This window comes from Schistocerca nitens, chromosome 8, assembly GCF_023898315.1.
Source record: "Schistocerca nitens isolate TAMUIC-IGC-003100 chromosome 8, iqSchNite1.1, whole genome shotgun sequence".
NCBI classification, from domain to species: domain Eukaryota; kingdom Metazoa; phylum Arthropoda; class Insecta; order Orthoptera; family Acrididae; genus Schistocerca; species Schistocerca nitens.
The window spans coordinates 442,509,596-442,537,165 of record NC_064621.1 but is presented as its reverse complement, the minus strand read 5'-3'; the positions used below and the strand labels follow the sequence as shown (position 1 = coordinate 442,537,165).

The 27,570-nt window shown below is 40.5% G+C and overlaps 1 protein-coding gene across 3 annotated transcripts in view; it reads right to left on the bottom strand.

Moving 5' to 3' along the window:
* Positions 1 to 27,570, bottom strand: part of LOC126198446 (DENN domain-containing protein Crag) — a 345,330-nt gene that overhangs the window by 309,280 nt on the left and 8,480 nt on the right. For all 3 annotated transcript variants that reach the window (XM_049934770.1, XM_049934769.1, XM_049934771.1), the window contains exons 2-4: positions 18,844 to 18,940; positions 9,198 to 9,441; positions 9,052 to 9,121 (exon numbers count right to left, since the gene is read on the bottom strand). In XM_049934770.1, the coding sequence (XP_049790727.1) occupies positions 9,052 to 9,121; positions 9,198 to 9,441; positions 18,844 to 18,940 (411 nt within the window). The remainder of the gene's footprint in view (positions 1 to 9,051; positions 9,122 to 9,197; positions 9,442 to 18,843; positions 18,941 to 27,570) is intronic.

Here is a 27,570-nt window from a genome sequence, read left to right as displayed (position 1 = left end):
ATGAAAACATTCATTTCCTTAGAGTTGAAAGGCAGATTTAAAATACCTTCACTGATTTCAGAAATAACCTCAGAAAAAAGTAGGCCTTTTGAAAAAAGTGCAGAGAAGGGGGCAGTGGAGGTGGGGGAGAAGAACTGTGTAAACCAACACTATGGGTGACCGCTAATAAAATGTTGATTCTAGTATGTTCATTATTATCAGTTATTACCCACTGTGTTATATCTATTATTTTACAGGTATTGTGCGATTGTTCTTTCAAGAAGTATATGAATGCATAGCATACAAGCTGCCAGGGACTGACAATTTTCTACTTCTTATCATTCATACTTTCTAACATATAATCTGCTTTTGAAGTGCCAAAATGTACTAGAGCAAATAAAATTTCTATAAAACACCACACTGTACAACGTACTTGCGGTGAGACAGTCTTAATTCCTGAAATCCATCGCCCATGGCCTCTGGCTTGCTGAGGAGCACCACAGTCCTGGGTCTAGGGATAAACCATGAAAATTTGCTGCATTATACCACACACATTGACCCAGCCTGTGAGCAGATCGGTGAGACTAGATCCGACGGGCACAGTCTTCACATTATGGATGGAGATGGTGTTATGGGCGCTCAACAGTGTAGTCTTTAGCGCCCGAACGGAGACAACAACGGACGAGTGTCACTAAAATGCAGCAAGTGCAGAAATAGGATTAAAAATATAGGTGAAAGTCTACAGAGGCAGTTTGCACGTCAACAGTAGCAAAAGGAAAGCAGCACATAATGAGGAGAACTGCAAGAGAACAGAGGGGAAGGGGTTAAAAGGAAACACATAGCACATGTTGGGAACTGGCCTATGACAAGAATAAAAAGGAGTGGTAAGCCACTCGGCAACACACTAATAATTCCAACCTAAAATTTTTGGCTGAAGCCCAGAAACAGCACAGTACCTTAAAACTTTCTTGACACTCGCCTCGTCATCGGCTAAAATCGAGGGCAGATCCCCACTAATATTAACTTCCGCCCTGACAAAACGATATAAAGCACACTCAACTAAAATGTGGCGTACAGTGATTCGCACGCCACAGGCAGCACACAGAGGGGGTTCCTCGCGCCGTAGTAAGAAGGCATGCGTAAGAGGACAGTGCCCTATGCGAAGACGTGTAAGGGTCACTTCGTCACGCCTAGGTGACCGGCCGGAGGAACACCACGGCTGGACGGTGGGTTTCACCAACCGCAGCTTATTGTCCCTCACCACCAGCCATTCCTCCTCCCACAATTGCATATACTTCCGCCGCAGCACAGAAACGACACCTTGCAAAGGAATAGAACATTGCGTCACCTCCGGTAACCTGCAGGCGTCCTTGGCAGCTCTGTCAGCTTGTTCATTTCCCCGTATGCCCACATGCCCTGGCACCCAGCAAAAGGACACTTGCTTGCCCTGTCGTTGAAGGATGTACAGTTGGTCGTAAATCAGCTGTTCCAACTTCTCCGCTGGGTACAGGTTCTGCAGGGACTGTAATGCGCTCAGTGAGTCAGAGCAAATGAGGAAGTGTTTGCCCTGAGTAAACCGTATCTGCTCCAATGCCTTCAGGATCGCATGAAGTTCTGCGGAAAAAACAGTGTATTCCTGGGGAAGGCGAATCCTGATGACACGGTCGGGGAACACGACTGAGCAGCCAAGAAAATCCCCCTGTTGGGATCCATCAGTGTAGACTGCTGTAAAATCATGATGCATGTCTAAAATGTTAAAAAACAAAGATTTGAAAGTAAAATCTGATGTACTGTCTTTCTTAAAATTTGCCAAATCTAAAATCAGTGTGGGTCTCTGGAGGAGCCAAGGTGGATATCTGCTCCAACCTCGACGTGAAACATTAAAACCGGCCACACCCATCTCTAAAAGGCAATCCTTTGCGCGAATCCCATAGGGCCATGTCGCTCGTTGCCGGTTGCGAAAAAGCCTTTCCAGTGGAGGCCGAGCAACAGCGTGGTATGCAGGTGGGTATGGTGTGGATAATGTTTGATAGGCCTGGCGCACCATTAGTAGACGCCGCCGGAGGTGAAGTGGCGGTTCACCTGCCTCTGCACAGAGGCTCGGTATGGGGCTGGTTCTGAATGCCCCAGTGGCCAACCGAATCCCCTCATGGTGCACCACATCCAACAGCTTCAAACAAGTGGGTCTTGCAGACCCGTACACCGTGCATCCATAATCAAGCCGGGACCGCACGAAAGCTCTGTAAAACCGCAGCAGACAAGTCCTGTCTGCTCCCGATGTGCGGTGACTAAGACATTTTAAAATAGACAGTGCCTTAAGAGACCGTTTTTTCAGTTCCTTAATGTGTGGCAGCCACGTAAGCTTAGAATCAAAAGTGAGGCCCAGAAACTTCACCGTGTCTTTAAAATTCAGAACGGTGTCCCTCATCCGCAACTCAGGCAAGTCAAAAATGGAACGAGAACGGTTAAAAAGAACATACACCGACTTATCAGTTGAAAACTTAAAACCACTCTTCTGTGCCCATTCATCCAAACGTCGCAGAGTGAGTTGCAACTGACGAGTCGTCGTTGCAAGGCTTGAAGAAGAGCAAAATACAGAGAAATCGTCCACAAACAAGGAACACTGCACAGGACTTTTCACAACAGACGTAATACTGTTAATAGCAATAGCAAAGACCGTCACACTTAAAACACTACCTTGAGGGACACCGTTCTCTTGTTCAAAGCGACTTGACAGTACGTCTCCGACTCGGTACCGAAAATAGCGTGGCGACAGGAAGGACCGAATAAAATTGGGAAGACATCCACGAAAACCCCATTCGTGGAGCTGCCTGAGGATAAGATGCCTCCAAGTAGTGTCGTATGCCTTTTCAATGTCAAAAAATATTCCCAACAGGTGATGCTGGCGCAGGAAAGCCTGTTGTATAGCCGCCTCCAGGAGGGCCAGGTTATCAAAGGTGGAGCGATACCTCCTGAACCCACACTGAAAGCGACTAAGGAGTTGGCTGGATTCTAACATCCAGACAAGGCGGCGGTTGACCATCCGCTCCAAGGTCTTTCCCACGCAGCTAGTGAGGGCAACACTACGGTAACTACCCGGGCACGTGCGGTCTTTCCCAGGTTTTAAAAGAGGAATTAAAATTGCTTCACGCCACGAGTCGGGGAAGTGACCAGACATCCAAACTAGATTAAAAAGTCGGAGGAGGATTTCTTTATTTCTCCCTGTGAGGTGCCGCAGCATGCTATAGTGGATTCTATCCTGACCAGGGGATGTATCACGAGCCCCACACAATGCAGAATCCAGTTCCCACATGGAAAATGGGCAGTTGTACTCTTCTGTATTGGGTGAGCGGAAGTCAAAACTGCTCCTCTCAGCAGCCACTCTGTGGGGCTGGAAAGCTGGATTCTGACTGGTGGTTGCAGTAATAGCTGCAAAATGAGCCACCATAGACTGGGCAATATCTTTCGGGGTCGTTTGGAGAGTACCATTCCACATTATAGCAGCCATAGGGCACCTCCCACCCCTCCCAGAAATCCTCCTTATGGTCTCCCATACAATAGAACTTCGTGTAGAACGATTAATGGTGTTCAGGAACTGCTGCCACGACCTCTTCTTGCTCTCTCGTATAATCCGACGACACTTTGCCCTCGCCACCCGAAAGGCTGCAAGGTTCTCTACAGTAGGCCGGCATTTGAACCTACGCAGAGCTGCCCGCCTAGCCCTGACTGCAGAGCGGCATTCGTCGCTCCACCAAGGGACAGGCTGCCGCTTCGGTTGTCCAATGGACTGTGGGATGGACGCTTCACTGGCACGGTGAATCACTTCAGTAATATGATCCACCCATTCCTGGACACCAACCCGATGTTCAAACTGGGCTAGTTGACTATACAGTGCCCAGTTGGCTCTACGGAGCACCCATCGAGGCGGTTTCCTTTCCGGTTCCACTGCATGTGGCAGGTGAATCCAGATGGGGAAGTGATCGCTGCCGTGTAAGTCATCAACCACTTCCCATGTAGCAGTGTGGGCGATGGCTGGAGAGCAAAGCGATAGATCAATGGCAGAGAACGACCCAGTTGCAATGCAAAAATGCGTGCTTTGACCTGTATTTAGCAAATAGGCACTGGAAGACAGAAGAAGCCTCTCGATTGCTCTTCCCCTGGGGCAAGTACTCACAGAGCCCCATAGCACATTGTGTGCATTAAAATCACCACAGAGGATGAAGGGGTGGGGGAGCTGTGTAAGAAGATCACTGAGAGCCTCTTCGTCGACCACATCATGTGGGGGCAGGTAAAGCGAACATACTGTTAGCATATGACGCACATGTACTAATATTGCAACTGCCTGTAAATTCGTCGTGAGGGAGAGAGGCGAGGAGTGGTAGTCGGTGTTGACGAAGATACCTACTCCTCCTCGAGCCCTCTGTCCACTCAGGTCGTCCTTTTTGTGGAGGAGATAACCACGTAGCTCAGGGGTGTATGTTTCACTGAAATTTGTCTCTTGCAGACATACACACATAGGTCTATCCTGAATCAAGAGACGTAGTTCCTCCACATGGGTCCTGAACCCTTGCAAGTTCCATTGCAATATGGGAGCCATCACGGTGGTTGTATTTTCGGCCTCTCTTTCCGCCGAGGTGGGGAGACTGCAGCGGGTGGAGGCTCAGTCTTGGGGCGAGATGGTGGCCCCACACATACATCGTATTCCATCAACTCTGGGGAAGAGTCAGAGGAAGCCTCACGTAAAACAACATCCGCATGGTCAGATGGTTTACCACGGGATTTGACCCGCTGTGGCTGCTGTACAGGAGCTTTCTGTGGTTTGGTGGGCTTTGGGGGAGCAGATGCGGGAGTGGTAATCGGCGCACTGGGCTTGGGAACAGCCGCAGCTGTTGGAGGTGCGAGGGGCTGGACCAAGTTCGCCACTGTACCTTTGTCTGCCGTTCAAGTAGGGGCTACTGGCTCTGAAACACTGCCTGCGTTGCAAGAGCACTGACAGCTGCAGGTGTTAGTGCCAACACTCACCACCTCAGTCTGCATTGAGGCATCGACTTTTGGAGTAGGCTTCTGTACCAGGGATGCAAAAGATGTAGCAAATGTGGGAGGTTGCATCGACTTATAAATCTTCTTGGCCTCACCATAGGGGATACGCTTGGTTGTTTTTATTTCCTGGACCTTGCGTTCCTCTAAAAACATGCGGCAGTCCCTACTCCAAACAGGGTGGTTCCCAGAGCAATTAATACATTTAGCCGGAGACGAGCAACCAACTCCTTCATGAGCAGATTCACCACAGTTTCCACAAGTCGCTTCGCCTTTACAGCCTAAGGTGTTATGCCCAAAACGCTGGCATTGGAAACAGCGCATTGGGGCCGGGAAATAGGGCCTCACACTAAGGCGAAGGAAGCCAGCTTTAACATGTTCAGGAAGTTTTGTGCTACTGAAGGTCAGAATAAAGGAGTCGGATTTGACAAGAGTGCCATCAACCCTCTTCATGATATGTTGAACATCAACGATACCTTCTGGAGCCCACTCACGTTGCAGTTCGTCTTTGGGAATGTCGACTAGATCCCGGCATGTCACAACACCTTTGCTATAATTCAAGGTGCCGTGCAGTTCAGTGTCTATGGCATACTCTCCAAGGCATTTAGCAGATTGGAGGTTAGTTGCTTGCTGGGAAGTGGAAGTTTCCACTAGCAAGGTCCCATTACGTAAGCGCTTCACCGATTTTAAGGAGCCACAGATTCCCTCCAATCCCTTTTGTATATAGAAGGGCGAAACCTTCTCAAAACTACCCTCCTTCCGTTTCACAACGAGAAACACATTCGGATTACCAGAATGCATTCTGTTACCTAAGACTGGACTTTTTAAAGAAGCGCCGGAGTCAGGGGGACTGACTGCACGGGCCCTCTTAAGAGACTGGGTGTTAGAACCTTCCAGCGGCCCACCCTTTCCGCTGGGAGGAAGAAAAGAGGATTTCGAAGGATCCATCTCGGTCCCACGAGCAGCTAGGGAACTAAAAGTCCACCTAGACAGAGCCCCGCATGCCTAGGTAAGCCTTATACAACTGAGGTGCGGCAGGTTCCCCAGAGGTTGCCCGCTATCGACTGTTCCACCTCAACAGCCATGCATCTTATCAGCGCGCAGCACACCTCGAGATTGAGGGCTTTTTTATAGAGGTTTATTCCATCCTCGCGATCCAGGCGGTCAAGCCAAGATCCCCATTCCCTGAGACACACAACGTTCCACCGCCGCGCCGCACGGTGGTCGCTGAAGTATGCTCAGAGCTAACGGTGACAGGGGACTGGCGGCGCTTACCAGTCCCCAGCTCAGGCACCCCGGGGTCGCCAAGCCCGTACCCAGCAAATGAATGCTGAGCCCCTGGGGGCTCTTCACATTAGTGGGAATCGAATGACTTCAGATCAAAAGACCCGATTCATTACACATACCTACAGAAACGGCCTGCGGTTTTGGCCTATGGTGGAAATCCACTTGTGTGGCCAGCTATTCAAGAGCAACAGACAGCATGTTGATCAATGAGACCATGGTGATCAACCCATGCAACAGATAACTTGTTCAAATACTCTGAGAATCAATAATAACGAGGATAGGTAGCAACTCACCATAAAATGATTGTAGAGCCACATACAGGCATGTAGAAATGACAACCACACTCTCACAACGAAATTTTCAGCCATAGCTTTTGCCAGAAAAGCAAGGCACGCACACATTCACACAATCACACAGACACAACTCATGCACACATGACCACCATCTCGGGCTGCTGCATCCACTGCCTCTGAGAATCAGATCCAAACAAACCACTCCTCATGCCTCCCTGCCTCTCATCGGCAGCTGCTAGGCTAGCAGCAAGAAGTGGTGACAGCACTGACTGCAAGCTGAGGGGAGTGGTAGGAAGGGGAAAAGCAGTAGTAATGAGGGAGTAAGGAAGTGGCAAACGTACTCAGTTGCACCCAGCCAATGACGATGCACGACACCTCAGTAAACAAACCATTTCATCCACAGAGACAAAAATGAGATTTTTCCAGTGTTTTTTTTTCCAAATTTCCCTTGTATTTCCCTGATGTGCTTCAAATTCCATGATTTCTCTGGTTTCCAGAACCTGTGGCAACCCTATTAAGTATTCCAAAAGTTTCCAGCATTGTCTTCTTGAGATTCCATAAAACTTTATTGAAAAGCATTACTACAAAGTTTTCTCCATTGTAAGCGACCTACCGCTGGAAGGCTAAGGTCCCCTCCCAACTGGTCCAAGCACTCTGTGATGTATAGTCGCATCACAAAACAATGTAACACATTACTTTCTAGGCATGACCTGTATGTGTACATCAGTGCCCAGTATTTGTGCATCAGTTCAAATGGTTCAAATGGCTCTGAGCACTATGGGACTCAACTGCTGTGGTCATCAGTCCCCTAGAACTTAGAACTACTTAAACCTAACTAACCTAAGGACATCACACACATCCATGCCCGAGGCAGGATTCGAACCTGCGACCGTAGCAGTCCCACGGTTCCGGACTGCGCGCCTACAACCGCGAGACCACCGCGGCCGGCTGTGCATCAGTACCCAGTATCTCATCCCAATCAGCAGCAAGATTATTTTGCAATTAGCATATTAACATAATACAGTGATTGATAAAGTGAAGGCATTGACTAACTTTGTTCATGGTTCACTAAATTCTTTACAAGTCAGAACAATAACTGTAATTTTCTAAGAGTGGATCACTTTATGCGCTATTCTTTTGTTGTTGAAGACATTAAAAGTTCTTGAATATTGGTGGTACTGTATCATTCTAATGTAATCTTCTGACCAAACTTCCTGGCCTTCTTCCAGGAAATGACTCCATACTGTGGTACATAGTCCAGTTTGAAATGTATCAGAGTGTGTAGCCAGTTCCTGGAGCAATAAATCTCCAAGAGGCTTCAATGTTGGATCACAAGATTCTGCTATAATGATACAGTAGAAATACCGAAGAACTGTTGATATCATCATTTCATCTTTTGCTGAAGTTCCTTCATTCTGCAGACAATACACCCTATTACCCCTTAGACACTGCGAGGAAACAAAAAACAAACCTGTTCAAAGAGCAACTGAAAACACAGCATCTGAGACGTAAAAGTTTGCATGCCAGAAAGAGGAAATGATACTGACAATACTCTGTGGATCTGGAAACGACACTTCTGATGGAGACGGTTTATTCCTTCAAAACATGGCAGTTTAGGCATAAAATTTGTTGAATATATATGAGATATTTTTATCTGAACTTGTAGAAACACAAATTATGGTAGTTATAATCTTGACACACTTGAACACAACTTTCTCGGAAAAGTCATTGTGTCTACCTTCACGTCTGATACACTAGACAAGATATGGTTGACAAACTAACAAGAAAGATTAACAATGTTGTCAGCAAAAGAATCATTTTGATTCTTTCTTTGTCATTGAAAATGGTATTAAATTTTTCATAAAGCACAGCAATAGAGGTCATATAACTATTGCTACACATTATGTAAAAGTCAAAAACGTAGCAGTCTTATGATATGCAATACTTTCCAAAATCAGCCATGCCACAAATAATGCAGAAGTGTTATAAAATAGTCCATAAGTGACTGAATGAATGAACATGACAATAACATTAAAAAGGAAAAACCTTACTGATGTTCTGCAAATTTTGTTTATTTATTTGGCTTGTGGTTTCTTAGGCAGTTGTTAGCTGACAATGGTGTAAGGAGATGAAAGCCAGTTCATGACTAAATACACAGAACATCAGAAGTGTAATTTTTTATGTTAAAATAGTGTCTGTTAATGCTTTATTTGCTCAGGGTATAAGAGGTAATAAGGCTCAATAGGAAATTGTAACTAAATGAAAAAAGTCTGATATGAAAAAAGTAAACAGGATGTTTACACAGTAAACATTCTGAACATTATTCTGGCATGTACTTAAAAAGTTTTGTGTAAAAAACTAACAATACAGAGATCTTATCATCTACTAACTGATCTACAGAGCCCTGGAAATCAGAAAATCAAATACAAAAGAGATCAATCAATTACAAACATACCTGGCTTATATGATATTGATGTCGCTCTGTTCATTGACTTTTTGTAACATAAAAATACATCAGAACCAACCTGGAAATAAAAATACACAATAATTTATGGCAATGAATGACACTGGAAAAGATAGTTATTTTACGGTAGAACTTACCATTCCCTTGTTAAGGTTTCTATTGATCATACAGAAGGCATGAGGTGCTGTTTCGCCTTTATTGGTGAGTATGACACATATGTCCGTCACAACAAGCTCATTGCATGGCATGCTGGCTGAAGCACGTCTGAAGGTGACAAATGTCTTTGCCCCAGAGTTGTTCACATTTGCTATTCTTCCGCCAGGAGTAGTGACTATTGGTTCTGAATCAGCCATAATGCGCTCCTTCCCTTCATACATTACACTGTTAAAATAGAAACAAAAATAATCACATGAAGAATACAGACAGATACGTATTTATGCTTAATTAAAATGGTTTTCACTGGTGTACCACATAAAATAAATACCACACATTTGGGAAAAAAAAGGCGTTGTGTGTGTGTGTGGGGGGGGGGGGGGTAAATGGTGACTCCCACCTCAGACATGAACACCAGTGGCATTACTAATTTCTGGTCTCTAGTGTGCAGTTCAACTGATAGTCTGCCACATGATGAAGGATCCATATTTTCTCTCCTCCTTACATCAGGGAAGTCGTCATCATCCTGGGGTTTGAGTAACATACCCCTCCTTTCAGACCTCCCATACCCTACCCATCACTCATCCCTGATGAATGAAGTAACAGTTCTTCTGAAAGTTAGGTACAGCTTTTTTCTTCTCTTAATGTATTCATCATTTAGACTTACAGCGCTTGCGTTTGCCATGTTTGCAGTTAAAATTATTGAATACACAGACTGCCTCTTATGCAAAACATGCTTTTTTTCATGCAAATTCAAACATATTTCAGTGCATCCGTGCCATCATCAGTGGGTTTTCTTTATTCAGATATTAATTTTACATTACATGGTTTTGCAGAACCATTTGTAAATCATGCTGTACTGATAGCTGGTTATGTTTTGCTGCGGCAGATCCTTTTTTTTTTTTTTTTTTTTTTTTATGATTCATTGAGAAGTATACAAAAATATTACACATGTTTTGCAGAATATTGGTTGTAAGCAATACTTTTCATTTCAGAAATAACAGTGTAATTGAAATAATTGTATGCCCCAACCCACTCGATCGACTGGTGGACAGGGTTCTGGCCTATCCCTGAAGCTACTCAATCTACATCATCAGCAAGCAGTAAAGGAAATTACAGAGAGATTTGTAAAGGGAACTGAAGTTCAGGGAGAAGAAATAAAAACTATGCTTATAGAATATGCCCTCAGATTTTCATCCAGGCATTATCTTACAATGATAGATTTGTCTTCACAATACAAGGAACATAAATAACTCAAAGATGTATATACATCAAAAATATATAAGCAAGCTTTAAGAGTACAGGTGAGTGGCTGTGGCCTTGATGAAGGAACCATCCTAGCATCTTCCTGAAGTGACTCAGGAAAATCATGATGAATCAGGATAGCCTGATAGAACAAGCTGTCTCCGGAATATGAGGTCAGTGTCTTAACAACTGCACAGCCTCAATAGGCTGGACCCTACTGTACAATGTTCTTTGACTTAAACACAATTCTCTCTTCATCACTGCAGACATCAAGAACCACTGCTGATGACTCCAGAAACACACACTTGCTGCTACACCCCATGCACTAACTCCAGTCCACTCAGAAAACTGAATGACTCTAAGACTTTCCAAATATCCTTTCCTCTGGGTTCCTCTCATTTCTTAGCGTTCAGGTAATGGGATAAAGACTCACATGGAGTCTGAAATTATTTGAAGTCCCTTATTTGTGACTTGCGTCATCCAGTTATGCTTTTCTATATAAGTAACCACTATGGTGCTATTACTCATTTGCCAAGATGCCTTGCCATCATGTGCACCATGTGTCTCATTAGTGTCCTATTATTTATGCAACTGTCTTAGATGTGGAACAACTGACTATAATATGAATGATGACATTACAAATGTCACTGATGTTCTATATGGTCACTCAGTGTTTCGTGGTCAATTTTCCATTGACTGGTGTTGATGTACAAGCTGGTCAAGCCCAGTTTTCTGTTGCTATTGTTTGTATTGATTTCACTTTATGTTCAGTGGCTATTAGTTTGGAAAATTTCCCTCCCTGTGATGTGATTGCATACTGTGCTTTTATTGTACACAATCAGAAGTATGCACCAGGAGTGATATTTCAGGATTTTTTTTTAAATTGATACATTGTTCTGGATGATGAGTTTTGATCAGAATCGAGGGTATCATCTGGGGTCCCTGAGGGGAGTGCGACAGGACTCCTCTTGTTCTCCATATACGAATGCTCTGCCATTGCTAGCTAATGACTCTGTAATGTGTAGGAAAGTGTCACAGTTGAGTGACTATAGGAGGATACAGGATGACTTGAACGGTACTTCTATTTGTTGCGATGAATGGCAGCTTGAGATAAATGTGCATAACTGTAGGTAAAACCGTAAGTTAGTGCAGATGAGTCACAAAAACCATCCTTTATTGTTTGTGGTGTGCTGCTTGAAAGAGTCACATCTATTGAATACTTAGGCATAAAGTGGTAAAGCAACAAGAAATGGTACAAGTATAGAACATTTATTGGGAGAACTCTAGGAAAGTATACCTCTTCTATAAAGCAGACTTCATACTGAATAGCTGTATGACCCATCCCTGAGTTGTTCTAGATTGTTTGAGATCCCCACCAAGTCAGATTAAAGGAAGACATCAAAGTAATTAAGTGACGTGCTGCTAGATTTGTCACTGGTTGATTCAATCGATACACAAATATTAGGAAAATGCTTAGCTGAGATGAAAAAGTGATCCCTGGAGGGAAGACATACTTTTTGCGAAAATCTATTGAGAAGCTTTAGAGAATTAGCATTTGCTAAAGACTGTAGAACGATTCTACTGACACCATGATTTTGTTTTGCGTAAGGCAAGATAAGAGAAATTAAAGCTCGTACTGAATTATGTAAACTGGGCTCTCCCGGCTGGTACAATTATACTGAACTGGCCAAGTGCAAGTGGACGGAGTGGCCCAGCAGCAAGCTTGCAATAAGACTATTTTACAGGTACTCTTCATTACCTGTGCCTGCCCACTAGCATGACGAGGGATACTCAGGGCCCATGGGGCAAAGTTGGAAAAGCTAATATAGACAGCTGTTTTTCGCTTGCTTCATTTGATAATGGAACAGGAGATAGAATGACTAGTGCTGGTACAAAGTACCCTCCACCATGCACTGTATTGTGGCTAGTGTAGCATGTATATAAATGCACATTAAAAAAAATTGTGCCATGTTATACAACAGGAATAGCATACTTTGCTACTTTATGAACATATTTTCTTTTCTTTTATTGTATAGTTGTTTCTAACATTCAGGGTGTAAAATACAAAAGCATTTTTACACTTAAAAAAAAAAAAAAAGGGAAGTACACACAAAATTCGAACAAGGACATACAGTCCTTGCAGTAGTAGAATTTTTTGGTTAAATTACTGCATTCATAATGCTGTATCACTCTCTGGAGGTTCTATTTGAGGCTAGATTGGCCTAAATAACCATCTACCTTTTTATTTAATCTTAAAGATCTTTACAATTATCAATTCAATATGCATTCATTAAAGTTCAGATGCTAAACTGATTCCCTCGTCATCTGTCCATTCTGAAAAGTAATGCTTTAACTTTCTCTTTGGATCACCTTTGTTACTATACTCTTCCTAAAGAAGATATAATTCACTGATATCTGTTAACACATCTACATACAATGCACTGTCAGTAATGACATCATTCTTACATTCACACATAGTAAATCCTGAAATCATGTTTGACGTCATGTTCTTAACACTACTATTTACACTGACAGTAGGATGTTATTCCAGTTAAACTGAGCTTTTTTATTAAGTAACTGATGGTTAGCAAAAGAAACATGCCTCAAGGCAGAAGATATCCACAGAGTTGCGTCCATCCCTTAATATATTTTGCTAGTTCATCGACAGAGTCAAGGGTGTCCATTTGAAACAATTAATTGTCTTAGTACTTTTTATCTATACAAAACTTCAAAATTGTTTATAATCTTCCGATCCTGGGGTTAGTATCCCAAAATAGTATTCAGTGTCAGAAAGAAAAGTTCCACATTCATTTTAGTGGCATTTTAGTGTGATGTAGCATTTTCCAAAAACCAGATCACTTTCCTATTTTGCCTCCTCTCTCTCTCTCTCTCTCTCTCTCTCTCTCTCTCTTTTTAGTATAAATACCAACAACCACTCAGTCATTATTGCCCTTCTCACTCAGGCACAGCAGTTTGAATTCTATTCCTTGTTCAATTTACTCAAATGAATCCCCTTAAGATTAGATTAAATTCAGTTTTCGTTCCATAGACCCAAAAAATGAGATGATTCTCGTGGGTGCGGGATATGTCAGAAAGTATAACATAAAAACCTAAAACATTTGAATATGATACTTACTAATCTGATCATTTGTCAGGAGATAGTCGAAACAGGTTAATACAATGCAGTAAACTGGAACAGCTAATATTTACAGAATTAACACACTGTCAGAATGAAACACTGTTATGCATTATTTATCATACACAAAATACCTAATCTTGCCTGTTGTGACCAAGTGTAGTCAAAACAGAAATCTAACAGATATTTTTACTTTAGCTGGCTTAACAGTCTCTATTAAGATATTCATCTATGGAGTAGAAGGAGTTGCCAATCAAAGTGTCTTTCAAACTCTGCTTAAACCGTGCTTTATCTGAAACCAAGTTTTTAGTGGTTGCTGGCAATTTATTGAAAATGTGTGTTCTTGAATATTGGACCCCTTTTTGGACCAAGGTAAGTGATTTTACGTCTTAATGTAGATTGTTCTTATTCCTAGTATTGATACGATATATTGAGCTATTAGTTGGAAATAGAGATGTATTACTTGCAACAAATTTCATTAATGAATAAATATACTGAGAAGCAGTGGTTAGAATCCAAAGTTTCCTGAACGGTTTCCACAAAATGTTCTTCAATTTACACCACAAATGATTCTTATCACACAATTTTGCACCTTAAAAACTTTTGCTTGGTTTGATGAGTTGCCCCAGAATATGATCCCATATGACATAATAGAATGACAGTAAGCAAAGTATATATCTGACATCATTCTCACGGCAAATACAGACTTGTTTACGTGCTTAAGCAATTCTGTGGTATGCCCTTCCCAATTGAATTTATTATTGAGTTTTAATCCCCGCAATTTAACACTGTCAACCTCTTCGATCTGCATGTCTTCATATGTTATACTCATGCTGTAGGGAAATCTCTTACAGGTTCTAAACTACATATAGTGGGTCTTCTCAAAGTTTAATGACAGTGAAATACCTTTAAACCACTTAATAATGTCAGTAAAAATTTTATTAGCAGCTATTTCTAAATCTGTACTTAATGTACACAAGGGGAGGGGGGGAAGCAATGGGCCCAAGATGGAACCTTGAGGAACACGACATTCCCAGTCAGATGAAGACTGACTGCTTACTGCACAGGTATTTCACAATGACACCCTTTGTTTCCTGTTGGATAGATAAGACTCAAACCTTTTGTAGTCCTGTCTTCCTCAGTTGCGTGTAATATTACGGTATATTGATAATTTTTACTTATGGACCATCTGACAGCAACTGAATAAAACACAATTTTAGTGCCATACGCGTTTCCAGGCCACTGATGATGCCTTGCAGAAAATAAAGGCGAAACGCGTATGGCACTAAAATTGTGTTTTATTCAGTTGCTGTCAGACGGTCCATAAGTAAAAATTATCAATATACCGTAAGACTCAAACCCTTTCGCAGCACTGCCGGTGACACCATAATATTCTAATTTACTTAAGATAATGTTGTGGTTCACACAGTCAAAGGCTTTTGACACATCACAGAAAATACCAGTAGCCTCTTATGTCTAGAAATCTTGCCTCTAACAACATTGTCTGAAATTCATCAATCTTGATGATACACAGTGTGATGTAAGTCTTCTTTTTGAAATTTTTCCTCCCACAAACTTGTTACATTTTAAGAACATTGTCTTACTGGTTATGGCTCTGAAGAAAAAACCTAGCTTATCGCTGAAAAATGTTCTGATTGAGCTTCTGATAAAATTCTTTATTTGAACAATCATTTCTAGTCGATTGACCATCATCAGGTTCTAGTGTACGAAACTGAAAAACTACATAAGTAGCATTACAAGATTAAACTGCCAAAAATCTGTAAACTGATGTAAATGTTAATGACAACACACACACTATAAAATGTCACGCATTTGCTTAAAAGTATTTAGAGCATCACATTATGTATGTAGAAAAATGTTGATGTCAGATAATAAAACTATCAACTTGTCACTGAAAATGAAAGTGATATACACAGTGGTGTAACCCATTTTGAACAAATCACATCACATAAAAGCTTTGCATTTATATAGTCACATGTTGTCACACTGTAATATAAATTACATCATCAATACTAGGTTCCCACAATTAAAACAGAAAGAGAGCCACTGCTCAGAATGACGTCAAATTTGAGCAGCATATTATTGACACGGAGGAAACATCACGGGGGGAAAAAAAAAGTTCGACTAATAGACGGCACTGTGTCATAATACACACACCAACAGATGTGCAGTTCTCAGTTTGCATCCAAGATGCCCAACATTACTGTCTCCATGAAGGATCACACATTGCTAATATAGTCCTTTTACAAAAATGATGACTACGTGCCTGCCCTGCAAAAGTTCCAGACACTCAAGGGTATGAAAAAAGCATTGGTCCAATATCTGCTAAGGATCTGGAGAAAATGACTACAAAATTCATAAAGATAGGTTCTTTTGAAGCGCAATGTGGCAAAGGGGGGAAAGCAGTGAATCGGACATCTGTCAAAGATGTGGCCACAGCATTACTGGAGGTGTCAAGAAGTGGTGTGCAAACATGCAGTGCATGGGAAACTGCCTGAACGTTGGGCATGCCTGCAAGCATGGTGCATTCAGTCCTATGAAACATAATCCTACAAAACATCTGGTATTGCTATCCATACACAATTATCCATGTTCAGGAATTGCTTCCTGATGACCTGCTACTGAGACAAATGTTCACTCTAGAGTTTCTTACTCACAAGGAAGTGGAAAATGAACAGCCATGGAACACTCTGTGGACAGTCAAAGCTCATTTCCATCTTCAAGGACTTGTCAATATGCAGAATTGCTGAAGATAGGCAATGAAAAAGCCATATGCATATCAACTGGTACTCCTTCATTCTGCAAAGATGACTGTGTGGTGCGGGATGATAGCATCCTTTATCATAGGGCCATATTTTTTCAAGGAGATGAATCCTGCAGGTCCCGTTACCTGCACCACCACTAGTAAACACTATGAGGGTCTTTTACGCACCAATGTCATTCCAACCCTTCAATAGCAGGGGTGTAGGCTCATTTTTAAGCAAGATGATGTTCCCCACACATTGCACAGCCAGTGAGACAGTAAGTTTGGATATGCTACAATTATCAGCCATCATTTCCCTACAGCGTGGCTGTCCAGGTCACCTAATCTTAATCCATGTGACTTCTGGTTCTGAGATTATCTGGAAGGTGTAGTGTTCAGTGCTCCAATTATGAATGTAGTTGAACTGAAGGCATGCATTGCACAACACATTCGGAACATGACCCCCGAGACACACTGATCTGTTGTGGAACATGCTGTTTCTCTATTTCAACTTGCTGCAGAAAATGGTGGACAGCATACTGAACAGTCTCACATTAGTCTTGCGACAGGTAGAAGTCAATGCCATTTTGCTTTTTATATCGTTTTTGGTCCCAGGGCGGTTAAAAACCCACTTTCCCCATGCAGCATGGTAAGATCTTGCCATGGTGGATGGGCTTTGCTAGCTAACAGTGCCACAACTGTTGATGGCTGAACTTGCGCAGTCTCACACACTGAACAGTACAGATGGTGTAATGTGCAACTCAAACCATAGCCGTCATATTGCAATTCATCTGTCATCTGTAGCCAACCCCATTTATTTTAAGACACTTACAGTGCTATGTATTGGTAAAATTTTCATGAGTTTTTCCCCCGTGACATCCCCCGGTCAGTTGGTGTGATGAACGGCAGCATGCTCTAAATGTAGAAAATGCTAGTTTATGTGGATGGGTACGAAAAACAATACTGTAATGTTTGAATACAGCATTAGTGGGATGCAGCTTGACACAGTCACAACAATTAAATATCTAGGTGTAGCGCTGCAATGCAGTATTAAATGGAATGAGCATGTGAGGTTGGTAGTAGGGAAGGCAAATGCTCGACTTCATTTTATTGGGGGAATTTTGGGAAAATGCAGCTCATCCATAAAGGGGACAATGTACACGACACTAATGTGACCCATTTTTGAATGCTGTTCAAATATGTGAGATCCCCATCAGGTCAGATTAAAAGAAAACATGGAAGTAATTCAGAAGCATGCTGCTAGATTTGTTATTTGCAGGTTCGACCAGTTAGCAAGAATTACAGAGATGCTTTCTGAACATACACAGGAATTCCTTGAGGAAAGATGATCCTCTTTTTTGCAAGGCATTATTAAGGAGAGTAGTACAAGGTACCTTCTGCCATGCACGGGATGGCGGTTTGCAGAGTATCTACATAGATGCGAATGTATATGTAGAAATGTGTTTCATTTCTCTTGACCTTCATACATTCCAATGTCTTTTCTTGGTATGTAAATGAAAATCAGACTGAAATATTAGGTTACCCACTATCAACCCCCATGTACTGCTAAAGATTTTCATTTCCAACCCATAATTTAAAGATGTCACTCATGTTCCTTGGAATATCAGTGATCTGTGTTTTACTCACTTCACAATGCACTGCTATATCTTGTACACTTAAGATTTTCTTCCCTCACAGATGTTGAAGACTTCAACTTTTTCCTGTAAAGTCAGTAAGATGGTATATTCCGTAATCCTAATGATTGCCTTCGTTAATGGTCTATGGCGTATTTCTGTGTTACCAAGAAGTGTCACAGGATTTTACTTTTAAAACAAAGTACATCAATGTGCTCCATCTCGTTGGCAAGTAAATCTCTGACATTCAGATGATTCTTAGCATGATAATGTGTATTAACAGATGCAACCATTGCAATAATTCTGTATGTATGGCAATGTCACAGTACACAAATACATTGAGGGTAGGATGCGGTAGAGTTAGTCCGTGTGCATGTGTGAGTGTGTGTGTGCGTGTGCGTTTGTTTTTTTCCATAAAAAGAGAGGATGGATACGCAAGCACACTTGTGCCACATATCAGTCCACTAAAGGTGAGTGGCTGTCTTTCCCTTATTTTATGTATTGTTCCATACAAGAATTTCCATTACTGTTAAACAAGTGCACTGACAATAATTAGCAACAGTGTCCCTGCGTTATGATTTACAGAACAGTTACCAAATGCTATAAAAATTTCAGTACTGCATTTTGAAGCCAGTTTTAATATGCACATACAAGTATGTTTGTCATCTACTGCTCCATCTGGCAAACAAAGAATGAACTTACAAAATAAATTTTGCTTGTAAGAATAATCTTGCGAACTGTTGGCATACATGTTAAAACACAAACATTTTCTCCCACGCATATGACAACATTAATAACTAACTGTCAATAAATAGAACAGTTTACAAAATATAACAAATCAAAAAACTTACCCGACATCCACAAGAGGTGGCTTGTCTCTTCCTCTACGATAGCACAGGTAAACTTCAGGACTGCGTAAGCTTCCATGATTCAAGTCTGCTGAGAAACCTGTTAACAGATTTGAAGGTATATGTATCCAGTAATTCAATTTGTGCAGCTATTAATTCTATTTCTTATAATGACAAAAATAAAAATGCTGTTGACTGCCATGGGGAAAGCTAATTCCAGACTGAGGTTTACCAGAATTATCCTATTATCCTAAGGCTGTTCACTCACACACACTTACAAAGCATTCATTCAACCTTTAGTGCTCAAGGATTTTTGGTGTCTCTCACCCCCCCCCTCCCCCACCAAAAAAAAGTAGCATCAGGTATGACACAGCAAAGTGTGAGTACAACTGTTACCAGTCTCTGTTCTAGAAATTTTCATATTTCAAGCTATAATATCCAGAGTCCGAGAAAGAAATTGCAGTCAATGATGTCAATACTGACTGTATGCAAAATATGGAACACTCACTGGTGCAGAGATTTTGAACTGGGTATTTTTAATATTAATCATTATAATCTGGAGTCAGTTTTGTAGACATGATGTCAAAAGTGCAGGAGTTTGTACTTTTCTTAAATCTGACGTGGAATTAAAAAAAGGGTGTGAGGGAGATGAAGCACTGAGTACTGAAAAGAGTTTTGAAGCTGCTGCTGTTCAATAGCAAGGTGACATGGGTAATATAACAATTATGGCACTGTATAAAGCACCTTGTGGGGACTTAGACACCTTTAATAAGCTGGAGTCTCTGGTGGATATTATGTTTAATGAAAAAGCTACAATAATTGTCTGTGAGGACTTCAACATTATTAAATCTCGTGAATTATTCTACACCAAAAAACTGTTTCTTAATGTGTTGCACAGTTCCAACATGTTTCCTTTCATAAACAGCCCACAAGAATAACAAATACAATCACAAATCTTACAGACAACATATGTTCAAATGTGGACACCACAGAGATAGAAAATATTTATTTATTTATTGCTTATTTAGCCCAACCGGGACCCAAGGGCCTCTCTTCCACCTGGCCAGGAACAACATATACTGGTACCAAATATATCACAAACCTTTCAAAACAGCAACAATAAGAAAAAAGAAAAAGAAGAAGAAGAAAGAAAAATAAGAATAAGAAGAATAGTGGTAAAGGGCCCTTAGAATGGTATAGATTAACTTAATGCACCTGAAGCCATGTTTAGTATTATTAAAGACATGTTTAGTATTATCAGAAGTGTAAGGGATAAAGAAAGAGGAGAATATTGAAATTACAATAACATTGCCCTTAAGGAAAGAACAGAATATAAATAGAGAGCTCTGCCAACAAGCTGTAGAGAAAAGTTGTGGGGGGAGAGGAACTGGTGAGAGTGAGCTGCACAGACATTAGGAGATATGGCTATTGTGATGGAAGGTGTACCATTAGCTGTATTTTGAAGTTTGAAAGGGGTTTAATTTCTTATATTTTGAGGAAAATTGTTCCAAAATTGGGTTCCTGATATAGAAAGGATATTACTTTGATGAGAATGAGTGTAGTAGTATACGAGTGTACGCAAATAAGAGGGAGTGCAATGACTGAAAAGAGAATAGAGCAAATAAAGTATGATAGTCTCTCTGCTTATCAGCATACACCTGTAGCAGTTGTTCGTAGGCAAGAATGATATGGTCGAAAAAGCATACATCACTATTGTATTGTACAAAAGCATTAATTGCCAGTTCTGGCCTGTGTGAGTTTTTGTACGAAAGTCCTTTGAGAATATCTAGTAAGGGGAGTATTAAACTCTCTAAGAGCTTCCTTCTAAGCTCAAAAGGAAATGCTTTTTATATTTCTGTAGAGAGTGATGTGATGCTGACACCTTACAGACTGCAGTTTTGTGCTTAATCCAGTCTAAGTGATGGTCTAGAATTATCCTTAAGTTCTTTGCAGAAGAAAAAAAGGTTATTTCTGTGCAATTCAGCATTAATTGTGGAAGAGATTCTCTGAACTGAGGGGTAATAATTCTTTTGTGGGTGACTTAAGATTGCTTGAATTTTAGATGGGTTAAGTTTCAAACCCATGTTCTGTGCCTGCTCTGGTAGGGCAAGTAAATCAGCATTTACTTGCTGGGTAGTTGTGGACAGGTTTGTTGGACTTGTACTTATATCATATAAATGAAGGCCATCAATGTATAGATGATATTTGCACTGGGAGAGAATAGTTGCATACAATTAACATACAATTAGAAGAGTATCTAAAAAGCACTTAATAGTCGCATGTTATTCCAGTTCATCCATCACTTTTATAAGAACAGTCATCATGCTACAATTTTGCCAGAAACCAGACTGCTATTCATCTAAAATGCCATAAGATATTAAATAATTAGTAAGCTGTTTGTGAACTTTGTATTCCAAAGCCTTGGACAATGTTGGCAGAATGTAAATGGGCCTGACTTCATACTGACTTAAGGCTGTCTGATCATAATGGTCTCATCCTTACAATTCCAGCTATGCCTATAAAAGAAAGGAATGTACTCCTATTTAAAGAAGAAATTTTTCTATGGAAAATTGTATTTTTTGTTGAAGGTCTAAGTAATGAATCCTGGTTGGAAGTGTTTCCACAGTCAAGTACTAACAATGACTATGATGCTTTCTCTTCAATATTCAGGGACAATTCTGAAATGTATTTTCTGACTAATCAGAGCCCATTCATATCTAGCTGCTGGATTATATCAGACATTAAGTTTTTCTGTAGGACTTTAAAAAATGCTCAGTTCTCAAATTAAATGATCTACAGAACCCCAGTTTATGGCATAGGTTCAGACATTCAAGAAAATATATCGGCTGGTAACTGCAAATGAAAAACTACTTAAAAACTATAGTACAATAAGAATGTTTGGCAATAAATCAAAATCAATATAGGATACTGTAAAAAGTGAGAGAGGGAAAATATATGAAGAGCAGGAAATTACACTAACAATGCTGGTAATACCACTATTGGCAAAGAAATATCTGCCAAGTTACATACATGATTACTTTGTAAATGTTTGCCAAACACCCAGCTTAAATTAAGCAAAACAGGGTAAACTTAGGTACTGTATATCTGCACATGGCATGAGTTTCATTCCAACTAGTGAACATGAGGTAGTGAAGGAGATTAAAAGCCTCAAATGCAAACTGTCAGACAATGTAGATGATGTACAGGTGTCATTTACAACACATAACTGCTTCAGAAATTGCAAAGCCCTTGGCTCACATTGTTAATTTATCATTCACTGAGTGTTTTCCCACAGAATAAAAATCTTGCAAGCGATACCTTTATTCCAGAGTGGTAATAGGCATACAGTTGAAAACAATAGACCCATTTCACTCTTACTGGCAGTCTCTAAAGCAATTAAGAGATTAACTAAACAAAAAACCAACAGGCAATTAAACAACCACAGTTCACTGAATAATAAACATCAGGGCTTTCAAGCAGATAGAAGTACAGAAACAGTGATGATGGATTACACAGATGAAATAGTGAGAAACTTGGATAAAAACAATAGTGTTGTAGGTTCAAATGGCTCTGAGCACTACGGGACTTAACATCTATGGTCATCAGTCCCCTAGAACTTGTTGTTGTTGTTGTGGTCTTCAGTCCTGAGACTGGTTTGATGCAGCTCTCCATGCTACTCTATCCTGTGCAAGCTTCTTCATCTCCCAGTACCTACTGCAACCTACATCCTTCTGAATCTGCTTAGTGTATTCATCTCTTGGTCTCCCTCTACGATTTTTACCCTCCACGCTGCCCTCCAATGCTAAATTTGTGATCACTTGATGCCTCAAAACATGTCCTACCAACTTCTCTTCTCCCCAATCCTATTCAACACCTCCTCATTAGTTATGTGATCTACCCATCTAATCTTCAGCATTCCTCTGTAGCACCACATTTCGAAAGCTTCTATTCTCTTCTTGTCCAAACTATTTATCGTCCATGTTTCACTTCCATACATGGCTACACTCCATACAAATACTTTCAGAAACGACTTCCTGGCACTTAAGTCTAAACTCGATGTTGACAAATTTCTCTTCTTCAGAAACGCTTTCCTTGCCATTGCCAGTCTACATTTTATATCCTCTCTACTTCGACCATCATTAGTTATTTTACTCCCTAAATAGCAAAACTCCTTCACTACTTTAAGTGTCTCATTTCCTAATCTAATTCCCTCAGCATCACCCGATTTAATTTGACTACATTCCATTATACTCGTTTTGCTTTTGTTGATGTTCATCTTATATCCTCCTTTCAAGACACTGTAGAACTACTTAAACCTAACTAACCTAAGGACATCACACAACACCCAGTCATCATGGGGCAGAGAAAATCCCTGACCCCGCCGGGAATCGAACCCGGGAACCCGGGCGTGGGAAGCGAGAACGCTACCGCACGACCACGAGCTGTGGACAGTGTTGTAGGAGTTAAGGGGATAAACAAGGGTAGAATTTACTTTACTAGGCATAATATTTAATGGATTAAAATGTTCCTTAGAGAGAGTGTTTTTAAGATTCATTCACATAAAGTGTGCCATAAATATTAAAATATGTTAAAACTGCTGTTTACTGCATGGTAGTCTGGTGCATCAAAGAGCTCGAATACAACCGATGTAATACTATAATAGTTACTGATGAAATTGGGGTCCTGTTAGCTTCGGATGGTGTCACAGTGAATATTAGTATCAACTAAAAAACTATTCTCAACAAGATTTCTCTTCTTAACAATTCATTTACGGTAAACAGTCTGAAAGCACATGCTTTTCTCATATCTACATAACATGTCATTTCACTTATCTTTTATATGAAGTAAAATGTGAGTGCTTGAAAATAACGAGCAAATGTATAGAAAATTTCAAAAAGTACTCTTAATTGTGCAAACAATGTTTCAACTGATAAGCAGAAGCCAGTAAATCAATATTAATTTCAAGGTAAGTGTGTTTCGACATTGGTGAAAAAAGGCTAACTGGGTGGTGCCACCACTGCCGACTGAAGGTCTGTTCAGTTTCAATATTAAAAAAACATGAGTTCAAACTCATAAATGCTTTTTTTAACAACATTTTTCAAGTTTGTGGGAGCTATAACTCATAAAACATACATGTAATTACAGTATACATTTTTGTAACTGGCAAGTCAACATTTTTTCTATTGTAGTAAGCAGGAATTTTGCAATATATTTCAATTCAGATTTTCGGTGCACGCTCTTATAGCAACTGTTTTGTCAAAAACAATTTTTTTAAATATCCCTACCTACTATGGCTAACATATCGTCAGTTTCAAGCAGTTTCTGAAATTTTGTTCTAGGACGAAAATTGCAGCATTCAATGTCGCACCAAGCTCCCTCACATTCCACGAAGGCTTTCCTTCGATGTCATGTAGTGTCCTCTGTATGCAAGTGTTTTACTTAAAAGAAAACATAATACAATTTAAGGGTGTAAAATAAAGATCTAGATTCAGTTCTGTAATTTGTTTGTTATTTTATTTTTAAAAATCATGATTATTGGTTTCAAAATCAAGTGTCATCAATAATTTAAATCTTCCTAGAGCATTTATTCTGTTACTCATGAAACTCTTTTTGCAATGTTGGAAGTAAAGGGACTAAAAGGGGTTGAAAACAAGTGGTTTCAATCATATTTGCACAGCAGATCAGAGATTATGGAACTCACATCAGCTCATTCTAATCATAAAATCATATTATTATCTGATGCAAAGAAAGTGTACTGCAAGGTAGCCTGCTCTTTATTTATATAAATGACAAACACATCTCAGAAACTGAAGCTGAGTTGATGTTTGCAGATTACACTAGTGTAATAGTGAGCAATATTAAGGAATCTTTGTCCACAACAAGTCCTCAAGTCCTTCAAAGGCTGACCCTTAAAACACACACACACACACACACACACACACACACACACACAAATTGAAAAGATGAATCAAAATTGATCAAGACTTAAACTGGAAAGACCTTGTAACCAAACTCTCCTCGAGACTCAGGCTGCATGTTTTGCTCTGAGAATTATTTCTAAATTTTGCTCTTCAGATGGTGCTAGAATGGCTCATTTGGTTACTGCCAGTCCTTTGTAGCTTATGGAATAGTTTTCTGGGGTAAAGTTAATGGATGATTAAATGAAATTTTTACATTACAGAAAACGGCTGCTTGAATCTTGTCACATACACTATGTAACCAAAAGTATCTGGACACCCCCAAAAACATACATTCTTCATATTAGGTGCATTGTGCTGCCACCTATTGCCAGGTACTCCATATCAGTGACCTCAACAGATATCATGAGAGAGCAGAATAGGGCACTCCGCAGAACTCAAGAGGCTTCGAATGTGGTCAGGTGATTGGGTATCACTTGTGTCATACGTCTGTACGCGAGATTTCCACACTCCTAAACCTCCCCATACATCCACTTTTTCCAATGTGATAGTGAAGTGGAAACATGAAGGAACACGTACAGTACAAAACCGTAGAGGCTGACCTCATCTGTTGACTGACAGAGACCGCTGACAGTTCAAGAGGGTCGTAATGTGTAACAGGCAGACATCTATCCAGACCATCACACAGGAATTCCAAACTGCAACAGGATCCACTGCAAGTACTATGATAGTTAGGTGGGAGGTGAGAAAATTTGGATTTCATGTTCAAGTGGCTGCCCATAAGCCACACATCATGCTGGTAAATGCCAAATGATGCCTCGATATTAATTTCAAGATTAGTATTTCGACATCGGCGAAAAAAAGGCTAACTAGGTGACCAACACCATATTGAATTGCAGCATTACCAATGAAGGGTGCTACGAACTTTTAAGTCATTTTCAGATACTTTTGATTACATAGTGTAGCTATGCTACGGCTCACAGCAAGCCCTTATTTAAAAAGTTGTGTTTGTTTACTGTGGCCTCCTTGTGCATCTACAAATGTGTGTTGATGACAATAACTAGACTCAGCGGCCTGCCGACCAACTGCGATTAAAACAGTTACAATACTTGTAGCTGTGAATCCCTGTATACAGAATAAGTAAGAATGGCATTGAGCCACTTTGGTGTCATTATTTATAATGCACTTCCAAATTCCATAAAGAGATTGGGGAAGGAAACTACTTTTAGAGCAGTTTAAATTAGTTCTTTTTTAGAAGTGTTTCTACAGTGTAAGTGAATACAGTAGCTTACAGGAATACTAGGTCCTCATTTATTGTTGAGTTCTTTTGAGTCTGTTAACTTATGGCCCATCTATGCTGTATTTGTCTTTGCAAAATAATGGTTCTGCTGTTGGTTTTCTGTTTCCCTTGTTTCAGATGCTGTGGAACACACCTCAGAGAAGGAATCTGGTATTGGATTGGTTGTGATGGATATAGTTGAAGCACATTTGTTTCAGCATGGTTAAATAGCACGTTCATGTGTTTTTATTTCTTCAGAAGTGTTTTACATCAAGGTTTCACATTCTAGTTACATCACTGATTTACTTCTTGTGCATGTTGCAACCTTAATGCTGACCATGTATTTGTATTCCCCTTCCAATTTCATATACATAGAGAGAGAGAGAGAGAGAGAGAGAGAGAGAGAGAGAGAGAGAGAGAAGGAAAAAGTGGCTATGTCAGTCTTTACGCCCTAGACTCGCATTAAGGAGGAGAGAGGTTTATTCCCCATCCAGCCATCCTCATAGGGGTTTTCTCAAGTTGCTGAGGTAAATGCTGGGATGGTTCCATTTACTATTTAATGGCAGACTTCCTGCCCTATCCTCACCTAATCCTATCCTACTTGATTTTCGTTTTATATATGTACGTATTACTTCTGTAATGTCTGACATATTTGATGCTGTTGCTCTGAATGGTCTAAGAACGAGTAAATAAATAATATCAATAATAATAATAATAAATAACCATATCTAAGTATTGTTCTTTGGTCTCAGACTGTTACAAATTTGAATTATGGAGAGAGCGCGGGAGCGGGGGAGAGGGGGAGAGGGGGGGAGGGAGGGGGGGAGGGAGGGAGGGAGGGAGACTGAGTGTGAGTGGGGGGGGGGGATTCAGAGAAGTACTGCACGATTCATCATGGGTTTGTTTAATGCGGAATCATTATAAGCCTACTTAACAAAAATCCAACAGGATATGGTATAAGAAAGACACTTGGAACTATGAACAATATCACTGTAAAATTTTTGAGAGTTTTCTTTCTAATGAAGAACACTTTCAAATTGCATTCAAAGTCCTTTAAGTTATTATGCTGTATTTTATAAAGAATTTCACAATAGTAAAAATATCTGCCAACCACTCCAATATCTTGAAGGTGCTGGAAGCCAATGAAGACAAATTTAAAAATAACCAAACACATGCGACATCCTTGGCCAATATTTTCTTCTGCTTCATACATTACTTGTTTCCTCTCTCAAAGCACAAGTATAGTGTTACACTAAGTGAGGAAGACACCACCTAGCACACTCTGCATCACTCCTCTCTCTGTGGTAGTCTATAATATGCTGGACAAAGCTTACTTGCTCTGCTGCTAACACTCCTTCCTATTTGTGCTTGAGAAAGTGTTACGGATAGTACTCCTCTGTAAAATAAAGTGATACTACTGACCATATTATCTTCAACAGATCTGGTTATTAATATCTCCATTCTGTTTTGATTGATTACTGATGTTGGCAGTAGCACAAGCGTGGGTATAGGTACTGGTCACACACTGTACCT